Source organism: Nilaparvata lugens, chromosome 5 (genome assembly GCF_014356525.2).
Source record: "Nilaparvata lugens isolate BPH chromosome 5, ASM1435652v1, whole genome shotgun sequence".
Lineage (NCBI taxonomy): Eukaryota > Metazoa > Arthropoda > Insecta > Hemiptera > Delphacidae > Nilaparvata > Nilaparvata lugens.
The window spans coordinates 60,857,442-60,876,684 of NC_052508.1; the positions used below are offsets into that span (position 1 = coordinate 60,857,442).

A 19,243-nucleotide genomic window follows, 5' to 3' on the forward strand; every position below is an offset into this window, starting at 1 on the left:
CATATACAGCAAGTAACCAGTCGACTCTCCCGCATTTGCTTTCTGCTGCTCAAGATGAGGGGCCTGGTGACTGAGAAGTACCTGATAATGATGTATCACGCGCTTTTCCATTGCCACATTACCTATGGCTTGCTTCTGTGGGGTAATTCAGCGGGGGCTGCTGATGTGCTGAGACTGCAAAAGAGGGCTATAAGAATTATAACAGGCAGCGATCATCTTGCCCACTGCAAGCCCATCTTTGCTCGCCTTGGTGTGCTGACGGTCTTCAGCCATTACATCCTCCTGTGATGGTGTATGTCAAGAAGATACACGGACGAGAAGAGGCGAAATCCACAGCCACAATACACGCCGAGCTGCTGACCTTGAGGCATCCCACACACGATTGAGCAGCACCTACAACAGCTACCCAGCAGCAGCCATTCGAATGTTCAACAGGCTGCCCAGCTAAGTGAGAAATCTACCAAGAGATAAACTGCTTAGCACAGTGAAACTGAAGCTGAACGACAGGCCACTCTACTCATTTGCTGAGCTTGAGGACGAGCCCCTTTTTTGAATCAGTGCTACTCCAACGACTAGCCAAAATGGCTACCAACCAACCTTGTTTATGATACTGTCTATCTGGAATCCCCAGTCTTCGACAACGACAACAAGTATCAAGTATCAAGTACAGCATACTCTAGCTGCCCGTAGTGACATCCACCGCCACAACACCAGGCACCATGAGCTGTTGGATATCCCCAGGAGACGCCTCCACCGATCACAGGCCAGTTACAGGATTTCAGCCCTGAAATTCTACAAGAAGCTGCCTAATAGTGTGAAGCAATTGGATGAGGCCGCCTTCAGGAGAACCGTCCGGAAGCTACTGTGTGCAAAGGCATACTACAGTGTGAACGAATTTATGGGTGATAATTTGAATTTTTATTGAGAGCGTGAGCACTGGATCACTGCCATCTGAACTGTTACTGTTTTTTTTTCATGTGTTTTGATTTTTTGACGTCATCGATCCCACAATTGTGGGTAATGGATGAAGCTGAAGGTATTAAAATCAAGTCTTAGGCTAATGATACCTATTTTTATTTAATTGTCAATAAATTTCTAATTCAAAAGAAATTATCAAAGTCGTTTTTTCCATAAATGTCTACAACAACGTCAACTAGTCAAGACAAACAATATTTCAACTACAGTAACTTTTTCTTATTTTTTTCATTGGTACCGTACCTAATTTGACATTTCTAGATAGTTTTAATTTTTCTCTCTCTTTCTGTTTTGCTTAGTATTTAATTGTTAAATTCAATTCTAGTATAGACCCCTACCAACGAGCAAGTTTTCATTTTGATTATAGTGAGTAAATATTCATTTCCATTATATAATATAATGTTGTACATTGTTTGAAAATGGAAATAAATCTATATTAAATTTTATTTTCAACATTCAGTTAAATTACTCAAGTTAACAAGTTGTACTAAAACAAGGAATATATTAATGAAACATGGAATTTAAACAAGGTGTCTTTATTCTTTAACATTTCATAAAATAATATATTTTGTTGAAAAATACTTAGTATAGTGTCATATACTATGTAAATAAAATATAAAATAATGAACGTTTTTTATAAGTAGTAACTATGGCAAATTACCTACGATAACATTTACCTACGATAATATTTCTAGTCCTATTATAATTATTTGTTAAGCACTTGAGTGAAAATAAAATTTAACAAATTCAGATAAAAATGAAATTCTTTGCTCATTTTCCTTGTGTCTTGTTATTACTCCACACATTAAGTACTTACTCAATTACTTAACACAGTAAGGTTTTTCACTTGGAGAAACAATCTTGAAAGCAACTTTTTTTAAAACCATACCAGAAAGCGTAACCACAAAGTGATAACCGTCACATTGTGTGATAACCGTGACTGTGTGGTGATCGAATCCGTTCGGAGTGAATCACACTACACTCAAATTGGTGTATTGATATTGGACCAATCAAGATTCATAATAAGGTGTTTAATTTATACCATAATACTGTATAATATAATAAGATAACATTCACTTCTAACTTTCAGAATATTCCTTATGAATAGTACTAACACATCCCATCCAATCAATGTTGGGAGTGAATTTTCTGTGGCTTTTGGTACATTTTTAAAACATTAATTGAGAGGGAATTTTTTCTCAATTAATTTTCACTATACACCCACCTTTGTGAATTGATATGGAATGATCAACATTTATGAGGTGTTCTATTTACACCGTAATATTGTATCTGCTAGGAAATTCTCTAAGCAATGATAACATAGTCGGGAGTTCCGGCCTTTCTCATGTTCAAATGATGGGCGTGCTGATCTGGCCTTAGATAGTGTTGTTTCACAGCCTCATCTTCAACCATAGCACTCATCCATTTGGTCTGAAAAAATAAAAAATTACATCTGAAGCATTTCAAACAAAACTGGTCGTACAGTTAGATTCACTCCATAATGCCAGAATTGTTCAAATTGTGAGCATTGATGTTATTTATAAGGAATGCTGACTGTTTCAAATGAATTTCACTATAATTACATTGCACAAAAGTAATATAAGTTTTCCTGTAGAATGTATAGATGGTCAAGTCACAAGAAAAAGGTTGAAAATTCAGAGATTGAGGTTTATAATGATAATGTCTGATACCTATATTGGAACCGACTTCCTTTGTTCGTCCGCATTTGACCGACTGATGAGAGCTAAGTTTATTATATAAGATTTACATCTATATATCTATATCAATTATGATGAACTAGATGTTTTTTTCGCAAATGCGTCCGTTCCGACAGACTTGGATTTATCAATTCTTTATCATGTGAACTCATCCTAAAACCAAACAAACTTTGGAATTTTCAAAAAGCTTTTGTATGTATCTCATCGTTCCGATATTTTCAATATTCAACTTATTTAGTCCGGAATTAGAGGCTACTTTTTTACCCATTGCAATCTTGTCTAAAAAGACTAATGAGCAATTTTTCCTAATATAATAATGGGTTAAATATTAATAAGATGGGTAGTCCTAACCAGGACTACTACTTATAGCAACTAACTTGCAATTAACAAAAGATAACAATAGTAATATATAAATAAATTATCATGTATTATACATACATATACAGTACTATACTATAACTAATTTAGTCCGGTATTATACATGGAATACTATAATTCTCACCCATTCATCCACACAGAGACCAAACTACGTTCTTCCGACTGCATTTGATATTAGGAGAATCAAAGAAATATATTTACGATTATCAATTTATTGTATTAAGAATATTAAATTTTTAATTAAAAATGTATTCTTCCTAATGAGTCAATGAGAATTAGACATTCTCCCCTTTCTTTTGATATAAAATAGATCTTGTTACTCATGGTTCTGAGAGAAATGATCTTCCAAAGAGTAACAAACTCCTGTCGTTTTTCAATATTATAAATAAGTTCAATTTCCTACCAATTTTTCAACCCTAGTTTTTTCAGCATTAACTACATTTTTAACAGCATTATTGATGAATATCTGTTATAAAATTCTTCTCACAGATCTGTGGTAAATTGAAAATCAGAGAAAGTGACAATTTGGCAACGCTGATGTTTTGTCGGAACGAGGCTCAAGTCTCAATCTATTTATTCAGATTAACTTTAAGAGAGCAGGTTTCTGAATGAGTGAACTATATGCTATTTAAAAGCTTTAGATCTATGAGTTAACTCTAGTCTACTTACCAAACAGGGGAATCGAGCTTCAGGAATCTTGAATTGCGGCCTGTCAGGTAGTGGAAACACAGACATCCTCTCAAAAAATGGCCAGATCATGTAGTCGACCATTTTTACTGCATTACCTGTAACGTGTACGGTGATAAACATACTAAAGATTACTCAATTACTAGAGATGAAACATTAAATATAAAGCAATAATATACCCTAATTCATTAACCAATGCAGTAGACCTGTATTATAACCTAAATATAACGAATCTCAAGGAATTGGCAGTTTCCTCATTATAAAGTTATATCATTATCAGAATAGGAATATGACTTCACACGATTAGAATGACCTTGAACGATTCGATGACTTGGAGAAATTAAATAGTATGCTCACTAAATTTGTTGTAAAAGGAGGTTCATTTTATCGAGGTTTTTCAGTTGATATATTCAGTTCTCTATAGGATAACCTCTATAAAAGAAATTATTTCGTTTTGATCAATCTCTGTTATGCAAACTGGATTTTTTTTCAAATCCAGAGTTTTTCATTGAGTATGTTTACATTTAGTATAGGCTACTGGTACTCTAGAATAAACTCTATAAAAGAAAGGAACCATGACCAATCTCTGTCATAAGAACAGGAATTTTCATCAAGTCTAAAGGTGCGTACAGACTTTCGCTCTGCTCCGCAACCGAACGTCACTCCAGCAGAGCGATTGATGATCGACCGGCGAGCAAGAGTGGTTCGACCGGGGAACGCGAGAAGATCTAACATCTTCCGTAACGTTCATGATGGGTGCGACTGCAGAGCGGAGGCGGAGCGACTGCGGTACGATGAAGGAACGAGGGCGGTACAAGAGCGGAGCGTGCTCGGTGCGGGTTGGAGGCGCGTATATGTGTACGCAGCTTAGGATTTACATTAAGTTTACACATAAATCTCATCTGGACAATTTGACAGAATTTCTCACAATGATCAAGTTAATAGAACAGTGTTTTTAAGAAGTTTGATGTTCAATCATAATAGCAAGAGATGAAAAATAGATCTTCAAAATCAGATATCAATTGAAATACTAAGATGTAAGTAAATCGAAGTATCATTGATAAATCTTAATTAACTCATTTATTATGATGAAAATGGTCATTATAAATCTTGATTAGTTTTTTGTACAACTCTCACCTCCAAAGAAAGGAGTTCCTCTACTGGATAACTCTTTTTCAAACTCATCCAGGGTGTCAAGAAATTGATTGAAAGTTTCCGAATCAATATCGTTGAAGTACATTTTGTACATAACTGAATTTACCTGAAAAAGATAAATTATTAGAAATGTTGCAGTTTTTTAGAAAAAAAACGTTTTATGGATAAAATTTCCTGGATAATATAATAGTTTTTAGATAGTTTGTGGCATCAATACAATATTCATTGAAAAATGTAGGCTAGGTGGCTTTCTAATCTGTAGGCTACAGCTAGAAAAAAACCCACTCAAGATGAATTTAAATTTCATACAAAAATCTTGAGTCCAAAAAGACACAATTATAGGTGTACAAATAATTGGAAAAACTACACATACAACGAACCAAGGATTTTAAGGGTATCTAGAACAAACTAGTTTCTCGGAATTTAATAATGGATAGAAAAGGGTATAATCACTCTAATAGAAAGAAATTTGTATAATTTTGCCGTACTAATTACCTTATAGTGTAAACCGGAATCTATTATCGTGTACTACAATCAATTTTTAATCTGAAAAAATGTAATTGGTGTTATTTTCTGAGATCTACTAGTGTTGACAAGCTTTTGGGTAGAAAGTTTTAGTCCATGAGAAACGGTATTAGAATAATTTTCTTCAAGATTACATCAATGCATGTTAATTTATGATAATTTCACAGTTTACTAGGTTGAAACAATTTTATATGATTACTTCATTTTTTATGAGAGAATCCTGTGATTTGAAAGTCACATCTACCTACAATGAAGACAAGTTAATTACTTGGTCAAAGATAAGCTAGATAGCCTACATTATCTAGCGCAACTATATCAAAAATGTTCAACCCATATCTGGTCTATAAATGAGCATAGATTTGTGTATGTGTCATGACTTCTAGCATCAGTAAGACATATTTACAATAAATATAAAGTATCGGCAAAGATTCAGTAATGTTCTACTTTTGTTTATCAGATAGATTTCTATCACAGATTTGATGCCTGAAAGTCACTCTCAGTGGGAAAAATTGTGAATAAGTGGTTTGCTTAGCAAAACGTTTTTTAAATACTTTAAAGCTCTTCTTGTAACTAATTCACTCACGTTTTTAACACTTAATCTACGGTTGAAGGCATTTTACGCCTCATAAAGATAACAAGCAATATACTAGAAAAGACAAGATAAGAAACGAATCTACCAAATACTTTCAAAGAGTGCTTACAACTGGTTAAAAAATGAATGGACTACTGACCTGAAATTGGTTGGATGAAATTCAGAAGGACAACTGATCAAAACTAGTTTGGAAATTCAACTTGTTATAAAAGTTATAAACAAGTTGAAAAAATCAAATGACTACTTCTTAACTAATAAGCCGGTGAGAATAGCAATGAAAAACTTTCAAGAATGATAAAATAAGACTTGAATAAATTATAACTTTAGATAACTTAAGGCGTTGATATACTCGTTAGCCTATAAGTTACAAGATTTACTGGTTGAAAAACTTGCCTCTACTTGAAAAAACAATAATCAACTAGACTACTTCCTAAAAAATATACCGAGCTGGGAAACAAAAATTACTTCAAGTACTTTAAATACAGGTTGAAAAATCAATATTATACTCTATTAAAATCAATGATCATGTACACTATTTGTAATAAATAATTCTCAGTAGTATGATTTACCTTGCCGAAACTCTCAATCAGTATGGCATCCTTAGCCTTCTTTAGAGGATCCTCACTCTGCAGCTTATTCTGAGGATACTTTTCATCCAAATAGTTGGCAATTATGAGACTCTCGTACAGGTCTGTCCATCCACCACCAAAGCTGGAACTTTACCGGTCGGAATTTTGCTGGTGTACCATTCTGGCTTCTGCATCAGATTAATGAAGACAGGGTCGTATCTGCAAGACGAAATCGATGATAAGACAAATTGGAAATAATAATTCGGTTTGACAAAAAACGAATAATTGATCAAGTTAAGAGTTTTAGTATTTATTGTAATATTGAGTTTTAGTTTAGTTATTGTAATTATGTTTTTTGGAACAAATAAAGATTTATAAAGTTATTCGGAAAAATTGTGGACCAAGAGAACTGGTATAATTGGAACACTAGCACACTCATACTTTATGATGAGAGATCATCAATGCTTACAGTAGTATGAAGATAATCTCACTCAAATTGGTGCAACTTAAAGCCTCAATTTTAGTTGTCTTTCTATATGTAACGTAGACCTTACATCAATAAAGAACTATTTGAATCTATAAGGTACATTTGGGTCTTACATGAAAAAGGCTAGCTATCCCAATCCCAGAGGTTAGCTAATTACGATAAGTTTTTGCAATCAACTGAGTTTACTTTTTTATGTACCTTCCACAATAATATCTTAATTCAATGGAGTCACCATTCTACACTGTGGAGGATTATTTTGAGGCCAACAAAACCACCATCTGAGCCTGTGGTGCTTTTGACAAGTGTAATGCAGTGTAATGTCAAGTGTAATGCAAGTGTAATGGCAGTGCCATCTTGAATAAAATTGAAAAAGGATCTACTTTTAATTATTGTTTTAAATTGTTGACCAAGTGAACAAACGTGAATGAGTGTTATTTCTGACATAACTTATAAGTCAATACTACAAGGACCAAGTCAGGCCAACTCCCAAATACAGTAAATCCAGAGCCCTGGTCATGACTAAGGAGAGAAGTATGAATAATTATACAGTAGTGTAGTCTACTTCAAACTGTTAGCATCAATTATTGAGGAAGCTTCAAGGATTTTTACTTGACTCTTACTGCGGCTATATGGACATGAAAGATTTTGCAGCTCCATAAAAATGCGTTTCACATTTTACTTTATTTCACACTTCTTGCAGCGATTTGTGATGATCGGTCAGTGCAGTGTCTAGTCCACTTATAATGGACACTTCGGACTATTCACCACTTCAATTCTTTGCAGATGGCTTTCAGATAATCATGACCCGTTATTATTCTGAAAGTTGTCACAGTTTTCTTCCTTGGGAGTAAAGAATAAGACATAATTTGTACAGAGTTCAACAAGGACTCCCTTTTCCTGCCTTCAGCCTTCTATTGCAATGCATCATTCCTCATACTCTTGTAAATAGATATAAACGTTTTTGCACTAGAATAACTTGTCAAAATATGTTATAAGGAATGCCTGTACAGTTTGAAGTGAATCTCACTACAGTCATACTTACGGAATTTTCTTGGCATTTAGAACTAAATGCACCCTGGCGGCATAAGGGCAGAAACGCATACTATACAGGCGAAGTTTTCCCTCGACCAAGGGAGGGTCAGTGGAGCCTAAAAAACATAAATTTTTGAAAATAATACTGGAATCTAGATCAAGGGTTTAAAAATTACAGAAGAATTATATTACAACAGCGAAATTGTCATCTCCGCCTTCGTGGGCTATAAGCTAATCACAATAATTTATTGTAAATCATCGATCAGTACATTTTTGAAAGATATAATACACTGAGATAGTAATATTCTGAGTTCGTCATTTGCTTGTAATTTTGTTACGAATCGTTTGTAAGGATTGAAATGTGACCTGGTTTCCATAATTTTATTTATTTTAGTAGTTTGAATAAGCTCTATTTTCTTTCTATTAGCATGTTTGCTTTACCTAGTTGTTCGAACTCACTGCCGGCGCACAATTTTTCTTTGTCGGTAGAGCCACTTTGTAAGTTAGAGTATTTATTTTATCAATCTGTATTATTTTATCGCGAATAAATGAATTTGAGATATCCTATACCAGATTTTGGCAGACGGCTAGTAGTACTTGGATCACCAGCCCGGTCACCAATCCTGGTGTTTCTAACTGGTGTCCTAGCGTCATTTATACACGGCAGCCAATGTTTTCTCTCTAGAGTCCCACAATTGGCGAGACTGATGGTCACAGCAATAAGACTCGTATTACATTAGGATTAGAGCACCAGTCTGGGTCGCCAGTGAGACACCAGGAATGGTGGCCGGGCTAGCGACCCGAGTGAGACACCAGCCGGCCGTCAAATTCTAGTGGCTGGGCTGGCAAACCTGAGCGCAATAAGAACTAGCCTAATGCATCGCGTCTCGCTCGGACCAACTTGTAATACGAGCGTATAGTCCACAAGTCCACACTATCACCAAGTAGCTAGCCAAGCTGGTAAGATTTGCCACGTTGGTATTGCCATCCACACTGCAATGCGACCATTTGAAGATGCTCGACTGGCATTCGCTCGACGAAAATTAAAGCGATGGTAGGTAAGCGAAGGCCAATGAAGGCAAGCGCTAGCAAACCACCCATCCATACTCTGGCGCTTGACATTTGCAGGCATGCCCAATGCCTAGAAATAGTAGTATAAAATACTATTGAAGTATAAATAGTACAAATACTATTACCCAAATTGTGTGGATGCGGCATTAGGGTGAAGTCACACCAGGATGCCGGAAACAAGACACATGAACAAAAAACGCACGATGCCCAAATGAGTCTGGTGTGACATGGTCTCACCTATTCTAATTCTTTACTAATAGGACTCGGTTGGAGTGTTCATTATGTACGTATGTTCGTGTCCGGCTTTATGTGTCATCACCCTGCATATTGATAGAATTACAGCAATTGAATTCAAGCAACATTACCTACCTATTCTTAAAATGTGTGTTTTTATTTTATTATTTTAAAAAGATCAAAGATTGGAAATCACTAAATTCCAAAGTTAAATGAAATGATTTAAGTTTAGTAGTAGGCCTAAGTAATGCCACAAGTGTATTAAATTATGTAAGTAATATCTTATTTATGTAGCAAAATAACTCACCAACAGTTAGATGCTCAATCGCAGCCATATCGGTACTTGCTAAACTTTCAATAGAATATATTTCAAAAATAGCCTAGTGATAAAAAATACAATTAAGAACCGATTTCAGTTACGATCTGATATGGAATAAAAATTAACCTGTTGTTACCTAATACCTATCCTTATAGTGTCCTTATGTGAACGATCTTAACGACAGAGAAAACGCAAATAGACCAAAGGCAACACCACGTGACCTCACTACCAACATAACGGTTTAAAACTTCTACTAATCATTTTTTAGGTTATGTTTAGCGGAATTGTAAGGATATTAGGTTATATTTTATCAACAAACTGAACAGTCAACATGTTTAAGATGTAACAAAGTTCAGTAGATACAAAATTATTCATTACTTGGTAGGTTTATTCTTATAAATAAGACCTTCTTTAGCAGAAGGCTAATCAAACACAAAGACATAACATTGATGAATTCGTTTAAAACAGAAAGTTGAACCGGTTAATAATATGATTAGGCTATTCATCACTGTACCAGGTAAGATAATATTGCCTAGGCCCTATTTGAAATAATTTTTAGATTTTAACATTTAAAATGTACCTTCAAAACAAGTATTGCTAATTATACAGAACAGTCACTTTTAGTTTTAATAAAACCATATGATTCCCCGATCTATGGACCGTGGCGATTAACTTACACTGGATAAGTAATAACGTAAATGCTTGTCACTTATAATTTTTGCCTGTCCATACTCAGGTAGGCTACAACAAATCGGGACCTGATTAGGAAACTTAGATACTGTAATCTTAAATATTGAATAGACTACCTACCCACTGAAAAATGTTATTGATAAAACATGTAAAAACAATAATTAGGATTATTAGAATCTGCTGTATTTTCAGCCCAAAGAAAGAACGGTAGAGTTAGGAATACGGTAGTTATTAGTCAATCTAAAGGAAAACAAAATTAATACGAACATATTTAATAGCCATTGAACACGATCAAAATGTAATCTATGTGCATCTTCTATTTTTTCAATAGAGTTTATTGAAATAGGACAAGTAGCCTATTGCATTTTAGGAGTTGATGGAGGAGTATAAAGTTGGTCAGAATATTGAATAATACACATTAGGCTACCTATCATCTAAGTTACCAATTATCTTGTAGTGAACAACTACAAGACTTGACCTATTTTGGACTATGTGTCTAACCTTACCCAATCTGGGAGAGGAATAGCACAAGGTTGACTTATTTTTTCTTCCATCATTTTGATAATGTAGGTACTTAGTGTATCAATCAATAAATAATCAAGCTTTTCTTTTTTTCTCGTTATAGGTTTTGCATTATATAGCATGCTTTAGGTTGCATATAAAGCTTCACGTTATAACACCTGACTCCTGCCTCACTCAGGATTGAACGACACCTCAAAACCAAATCCAAAAAATAGGTTTTAAAAACGGATTTTTAAAAGAATCATTGAAATACGCATGATACAGGTAGCATACTGTATTGTCATATAAACTCTTAGCAGGTCTAGAAACAGTTATTTTTTTCTTTTTTCAGAGAATAACAGGCTGATTGAGCTATGGTTGAAACTTGCCCTTGGGTTTATCTTGCTAACTCGTGATAACAGTATCAAGTATCTGGTGAGCTTTCTTGTAATTATCAACCTATCAAATCATGTTGATGTATAAAAATCTTGTCGATGCTGTATAAAATTACAAATTGTTTTCAATACCAATAATAATAGAGTTTCGCATTATCGTGTTATCAGATGGGCACGTTAAACTGTGGGTCCCGGCTGAAGTATGACAGTCGTAAGGCCCATTGATGGCTTAAATATATTCAGGCGGTGAGACCTTCCCGCAAGAGACTCCCCACCGACAAAAGCCACACGAATTTACTTTTTTTAAAGTTTTGCATTCTAACATTACAATACTGCCTTGATCTCCTATTGGAGGCCGCCCGGAACATTCATATTGTTGGTGTTTCCAAAACAAATTTTTGAGACAGGACCGTTCTTCATTGGTTGGGTTCTGTAGATGTTCCCTACTAATTGTTTGTTAGCCTGGGTACACACGGGCCAATAGGCCATTAATTTCGATTAGTTCCACGACTTCCATTTCGTGGAGTCAATATTATAAACCACACCTAACAACTAAGAAGACATTTATCAGCTATAGACTCAGAAAAACTTTCATTGTACAACTACTAACAGCTATGTATCATTCTTTTAATTGATAGATAAGAAAATGTTTCTTTGGAGTACCTGGTTACGACATACCATAGCCTCTTCCACAGCTATATCAATTATGGCATAGTGCATGGGGTCATGCAGTAGGCTGTAGAAGGATCTTGCTTCTGCAAAAGAAGGTTCTCCGGATCATCACCTCATCGGCTGGAGCATTGTGCGCCAATCTTTAGGAGGCTGAGGATTAAGACGGTCCATAGCCAGTATCTCTTTAGTTCCCTGTTACTGTTGAGAAGATCAACAGATGTACTGTTGAGGACATCATACCTTTCAGCAGAGAGGACATGCACATAGTCACAACACAAGGAGGAGGAATGACATCAATTTGTCTCAGGCCAGACTGACTCGATCTCATAATAGCTTCCCTGTCCGTGCATTTGAGATTTACAACAGGATGCCGGTGTATTTCCGTGAACAGGAGAAAAAATCTTCAAAAAGGCACTTCGTGAGAAGCTTGTGAGTCTGGCTCTCTACTTCCTGGATGAAGAGTCAATCCAATGTTTTCTGAGATTTATGACTGACCTCCCATCTTGATCTCAGTTTAGTTATCAAGTTTTAAGTTTTATTTTTTATGACGCAATCTATCCAGCAAGTGCTGGTCATGGATTGAGACTACTGAATTACTGAATGTCACATGGGACGGTAGGTGATGCGAATTTCCACCAAACGTGTTCCATTATATAGTTTTTTTTTAATTTCCTTGCCCTATTACCATAGGTAAGGAAAGTATTGCTTTCAAAAAAATTAAGGTACCTCAATTTCCACATTTCTATACTTTTCAAAGTCCCCTGAGTCCAAAAATAGTGTTTTTTAAACAAATTAAAATTAAATCATTTCAACCAAAAAATAAGTCATAAATCATACGAAAATAAGCATATGAACATATATTATATAATATCAACTTGTTTATTATTATTGCATTTAAACTTGAAAATGACCAATGTAGGCCGAAACTAGTTGTTGAAATGTTTTAATTAAAAAGTGTAGCCTACTCCATGTTTTTATATTGTGTTTATTAATTTCAATTTTTGGTATCAGATTGAAACAATTCATGAAAACAAAAAACTTCACTATTCACCTCTACAAATAAAAAGTGGGTTACTCACCATATACTGTAAAACGAGATTCATCTGTTGAAAGTCAGGTCAATCCTACCCTATTCATACCCTAATCCTACAACTATTCAGAGCAGCAAACCGACTATATCTTATGAACCGTCTATCATCCTAGCTTCAGCCTCCTTTAAGGCTTTTTACATGTCTTGATGATACCAGCAAGTGCTTCAGACTTGCATTCTGTATGAGCTATTTTACTTTGATAAATTCAATGTAAATTATCTTTTCAGGTCACAGTCAACTTCAAATCAGGTAGAAAGATTCAAGAAGTCCAATCGCCTTATGATGATTAGTTTGATCATGAGGTTCTCTACCTGGGGATGAACAACTTGCCCGTGAGAGAGAGAGAGAGGCCAGTATCCATTGCAGAGCGGATGATCAAGCTGGTGAAGAAAATCCACCACAAGCCCAATAGTGCTCTAATTAACATGTGCATCATTCTGCCAAGGAGTGAGAACAGTTTCAAAATTGCCGGAAGTGATGAAGAAAGAATAGACTTCTGGAATGGCAAAGCAACCTCGACGAAAGTCATGTATCGACAATATTGTGTAAAAGGTATTAGTTTCAAGCTTTCAATTTCAATAATTTAATCTTGCCGTGCTACCAATTTTTCCTAAATCGGCTGGATAGCATTCCACCTATTAACCTAAGGAAATTTATTGGCTCCAACGTAATAGATTCTTGATAAATTATGAATGGATCTATCGCCTATGAATGAGAAATCCAATTTTCAGAGCAAATGAACTTATAATCTTCAGATGAATTTTGGCAAAATATTATACAAATACACAAAGAACTATATCTTATAAGCCTAAGCATCTAGAGTTACTATGAGCTAAAGTACTTATCCAATTTGTAGTTGAAAAACAGTGGCTATTGGCTTGTATACACAAATAGCAATATACGGACAAAATAGAACACTATAAACTGTTTAAAACTCAATTTAAAACATTAATAAATTCACTTAAATAGAAAATTATTCAGAGAGCAAAAATTTACAACACACACAGCCAGCCATTTTTCTAGAGAGAAAGAAGCCACAGGAAAAGCTACAAGTCAGGAAGAGAGCAAAAGCTTCTAGACACCTCAACGTTACAGACACGTCACCAAAAAATTATAAATTACAAGTTTAGAATTCACATTTTATATTTGTTCTCAATAAAACTTTATTTTGAAACTGTTATTTTAAATTTTTATATATCATCTCTATTTAAATAAACCATTAATCTATTAATTCTGTTAACCCAGCCTCGGTGACACCATGGAACAATGCAACAATCATCTACGATAAAAAATTCTCAGTCGAAAAGTTTGTCCGTATATCGATGACTCTGATATTTACTATACAGTTTCATAGATCTCGAATTGAAGATTCGATTCCAATGTGAGAAAAAATGTAATATTACAATCTATACCACTATGAAAATGAGATGGCGTCTGCACGTTTGTCTGGGTGTTCGTTACGCCTAAATGGTATGTGACATTTTGCCCAAAGATGGTTTATATAACCGATGACTGTCATTGACCTATTTTTGTTGAGAAAATCCTTAAGCCGTGTCTACACTGAACAGTTCGGCAAACATGTTTGTTGAGGAGCTCAGGGACAAACATTTTAAAAAGTTTGGACAATCATTGTTTGTCAAACAAAAAAGTTACTGTTTTTCCAAACATTTTTAGTGTTGACATATGTAAAACATGAAACCTGTTCTCCTCACTCACAAATATTTTGTTTGGTGACGCGTCCACACTGGCCACCAACAAACATTGTTTGTCAAATAACATGATAAAATTTTCCCAAAATTTTTCAACAAACATGTTTGTAAAACATTTGTTCAGCGTGGACACGGCTTAAAGGATAAGCCCTGCTGTCCTTCAATGTGTACATGCTATTCTCATGGAGGAAGTTTTTATTTTGTTTTTTATGTCACATTTGTGTATTTAACAAATTAGCTGTTCTAATTATTACATCTAAAACCCTTTGGTAGTCATCATGTTAAACATCCACATGTTTACTTGAACAGGTGATTTTGGTAACATTGGTTTTAAAAGTATCAAAATCAATGGACGCTCGCTAATATCTAAAGCCGGTCACTCACTACCCGGTAGACCGGACAGGTGTACCTGTCCAGTCTGTAAGCCTAGCCGCATATTGAGCCGCGACTAGCGCTTGTGGCGCGACGCGAGTTTTTGTAACTCTTGTAAAGGAGTAGATCAGCGCAAATTGGCAACACGACGTGACGCTGCGCGTCTCCTATCCTTTGCATGAGTTACAAAAATCGCGTCGCGCGCTGGTCGCGCTCAAATTCAAATTTTAGGCCTATTTATTCCCAATACACATTATATAAAATATTGTACAGGCACTGTAAATTTACATAAAAATTTCAACTTAACACTTAACATAAAAAATTAACACATCATTCTATGCTGTTCAACCTAATGCTAAAATATTGTTCAATGCTATAAAAACATTTCTCCAATAGGAACTTTTTAATTTTTCTCTTGTATTCCTTCTCAGGTAATTCCCTAACGGTAGGTGGTTATAAAATATGCTTGCTCAGGCCTTAAAACTAGTATGACTAGATCTATAATAGTAAAATTCATTTAAGATATTTAATCAATTCAGTGTGTAATGAGAGTGGACATTATTATGACTATAAAATACATTTAAATTAGACTTCAGAAACAACAAGCATGTGTATATGAAAATACATGGTAAATTCATAATTCCCAGTCTTATGAATAAAAGCTTGCAATGAGTGAGAGGTGGTTCATTTCAAATTGTTCTATCTGCTCTTTTTTGCAATAAAAGATAGAAATTGGCCTTTTTTGTGTATTGGAATATGGGCTAGGTACACTCAACAGAATTTTTTTCATTTCTCAACCGAATTTGACTTATGATGCATGATTTTGGACCGCCTTGACGAGTCGAGAAGAATGAAGTGTAGTAATATGAAATCTGAGCATTGTGTCAAAAGTTATAAGAGTTTGAAATTTTGATCCTTGAGGTGTCCTTATGCGCGCCTCTCCACCAGGAAATGATGAAATGAAGTGCATCTAACGGATGATTCTCATAGAACATAATCTCATGAACTTCTGTCATTGTGCAGGACAATGTAGTTGGTGATGATGGATTAAGCTGAAAATTAGGTGTTTTTCGCAATACAAGGAGTATTGTTGTCAGGTGTACCTGGAAATCTATATGAGATGAAGCGCTCTACCTGATCTTAGATTGTAAAGCACAAAAATGCTCCTAGATGGATTTTGAATTATACATGTAAATGGTAACAATCGGAAGATATTGTTGATCAAAAACTAAAATTCATCAGAATTGATTTTTTCTTTGAATCTTATACATTTTTGAAAAATCATAACTCAGTACTCATTGGAGATAGAGAGTTCCGAATGATCTCATTTTATCTGTAAAATGGCGAGGGCCAATTTTTCTGTCTGATTACTGGATTTGGCAGAAATAGCTTAAAACTGGAAAATGAACCGAAAATACGAGGTTCTTGGGCCGTTCTGTATCTAGCAGAAGAAAATTTTGCATGAAGTAATTGGCTTTGGACTTCTCTCATGTATCCAAATGATACGGTATATTAAAAAATCAGAACTACAATATTAATTGCAAGCACCAATGTATATAGTGACTGGACTATTGTGTGATAACATTTCTGTATAACTCATTACTTTTGTTATTAAGTGGTATTCCTTTCATTCCAATCAATTGCAGATTTTGAAAATAATGTTTTTTTTTTCATTTCAGGCACCAAAATATATCACAAAGGCCGCAAAGACAGTTCATCGTGTGCGTTGTTTCTCATTCTGCAAAGACAGTGAACATGTAATCATATAGTTTGACACCATACACAACGTTTCACCATTACCATAGTATAATATACCACTCTCATTGTATAATTTTGTACATTACGAAACATGTGTTCTGTCATGAATAATAATATGTTTATGTAAATTAACAATTTATTGTTACTTTCGCAATTTTTCATATGTTTTGAAAAAAAATTAAAAGGTATTATGTACTTCATTGGATAATTATTTTATACTAGCTTTGATCAGTCTGGCACGTAGCCAGGATTTGATTTCGGTTGGGCAAATAATATTTTATTGCAATCGAGATTTAACAAGAAAAATCAACTTACGCCTAAAATATGCATTTTCCTACAGGTACCTTGGAAAGTTACCTTTTCTGCACTGATTGCAGGCCGCAAAGAACCACTTTTCCGCTCTAGAGCGCAAAGTATTACTTTGCGTAGGTACTCTTAATACTTAGCGTATTATCTTGCAGCCATCCCAATCAGCTGTAGACATTGTTGGCGTGTATTTTGAATGCGGACTTGTTCTATGTATTTTTTTCTGATTTTCAAATAAATAAAAATGAGAACCCATTAAATTATACATTTTGAATATTATTAATTATTCATTATTTCAAATAAATTTTTTTCATTCATAAATTGATTGGTTGAAAAATATTAAATTAAGATTGACTCAAAATTATTCAAATTTTCAAATTGATTGGATTAATTCAATTTTTAATTTGAATGAATTATCGATTATTGATTTTCAATTGGATTATCAGGTTTAAAATAAATTAAAGTTGTTATTAATAACAAAATTATACAGACAAACATTTGATGGATTTCAGCCATCATTTTACCCATAATTAACCACTTTTCATATTCGATGGTAACTGTAGGAAAAATTTAATGTGAAACACGTGCGCAAAGTTCCTCTGCTGCACTCAAGAAACCATTCCGCCCTCTCCTATGGCTCGTGCGTAAAAGTTTATTTCGGTGCAGCAAACTGTCACTTTGCGCACTAGTTGCACAAATAACTATTTTCTGCGTTTTCTAAGCTATTCATACACCTGTATATACATGACAATCTCTAGAACCTTGGAGAAGACAGGTACTATTTGGATGGGTCTATAACTGGAAGGTTCCTCTTTTGAGCCCTTCTTATGAACGGGAACAACTTTGGAGACTTTGAATACATCGGGGAAAACACCCTGTGTAATACACCTGTTTATACAAATGGTCAGTACTGGCACTACAGAGTGAGCAATAGTTTTGAGAAGACAGCTTGATAGACCATAGAAATCTTCACTCTTCGAAACTTTAAGATTATGAACCATTTTAAAAATCATCTCTTGACTCACCTCATGAAAAAATAATAAGCTATTTTGCACTTTATTTACATTATCATTGAGCAATGCACTGGCTGTAATTGATGGCTTGTCTATCTTCTCGTGCACATCATCTGCTGACTGAATGAAATAATTATTAAGTTTGTTTGGTTCAGGAGTAGATAAGTTTACAACATTCCTGTTGAAGGATAAAGTTTTGATAATTTGCCACGCTTTCTTACATTTGTTATTAGAGGATTCAATTATTGATGCAACAGAATCCCTCTTGGCTTGAGGGAACCAATGAACCTATAAGTGAACCAATGTTCACTTATACCTACCTATAAGAGCAATATCTTCATTAATTACAAAGTCATTGAGAACATTTAATTTACCTCTCAATCCTTGAACATTTAGATAAGCAATTCTTGTGCAAGGAATTGTATGTTTTAATGAGTCTAATCTATACCTATTTGAACTTGTATTGTTGAGTTTAAACTGAGAAATACTTATGGAAAAAGTAAACATAAAACAAATTGAGAATCAAAATTTCAAATCTTATAAAAATTAAAGAATATGATAAAAAATAATGAACAAAAATTTTATCAATAGAGGTAACATTATAACTGAACAACGTCCCAAACCATATGCACATTCACAATGATACACCAACTATATATTCGATCAGATCATGCTTACACAAGATTTAGTTGACCGAGCGAAGTGATTTAGTTGACCGTCGACTTGAATCTTAGACCTCACTTCGCTCGGTCAACAAGGGTTTTGAACTAATACCAATGATACGACCCAAAAAAGTCGGGTTTCAGCGTTTTTCATGAGTTTTCCAGCATTCTTCTGCGTTTCCTCAGCATTCTGCATTTTCCATTTGGCTTGTGCTTCCTTCGATCAAAGGTCAAAATAGATTGATTCAATATCCGGTTGATTTCAATTATGTATCTAGTCCTGTTGTTCACTTCAAAGCAAAGAATATATGAGATGGACCTCTGTACCTGAT

At 34.6% G+C, this 19,243-nt stretch overlaps 2 protein-coding genes across 3 annotated transcripts; one reads left to right on the forward strand and one right to left on the reverse strand.

Moving 5' to 3' along the window:
- Positions 1 to 1,490: 1,490 nt before the first annotated feature.
- LOC111048776 (pyrimidodiazepine synthase) lies at positions 1,491 to 9,945 on the reverse strand. The gene is given in 7 exon segments (XM_022334748.2): positions 1,491 to 2,406; positions 3,741 to 3,856; positions 4,896 to 5,019; positions 6,600 to 6,721; positions 6,724 to 6,818; positions 8,129 to 8,234; positions 9,731 to 9,945. Coding segments are annotated over 7 exon segments (717 nt in total). The 5' UTR covers positions 9,759 to 9,945; the 3' UTR covers positions 1,491 to 2,280.
- Positions 9,946 to 10,050: 105 nt separating this feature from the next.
- LOC120351468 lies at positions 10,051 to 17,107 on the forward strand. 2 transcript variants are annotated; one of them, XM_039428988.1, is made up of 3 exons: positions 10,051 to 10,259; positions 13,319 to 13,643; positions 16,852 to 17,107. In XM_039428988.1, the coding sequence occupies exons 2-3, from the start codon at positions 13,409 to 13,411 to the stop codon at positions 16,923 to 16,925; spliced, it is 309 nt and encodes a 102-aa protein (XP_039284922.1). In that variant the 5' UTR covers positions 10,051 to 10,259; positions 13,319 to 13,408; the 3' UTR covers positions 16,926 to 17,107. The 2 variants fall into 2 exon arrangements, with proteins under 2 accessions (XP_039284922.1, XP_039284923.1); XM_039428989.1 differs by lacking the exon at positions 10,051 to 10,259 and adding an exon at positions 11,346 to 11,368.
- The last annotated feature ends 2,136 nt before the right edge of the window (positions 17,108 to 19,243 follow it).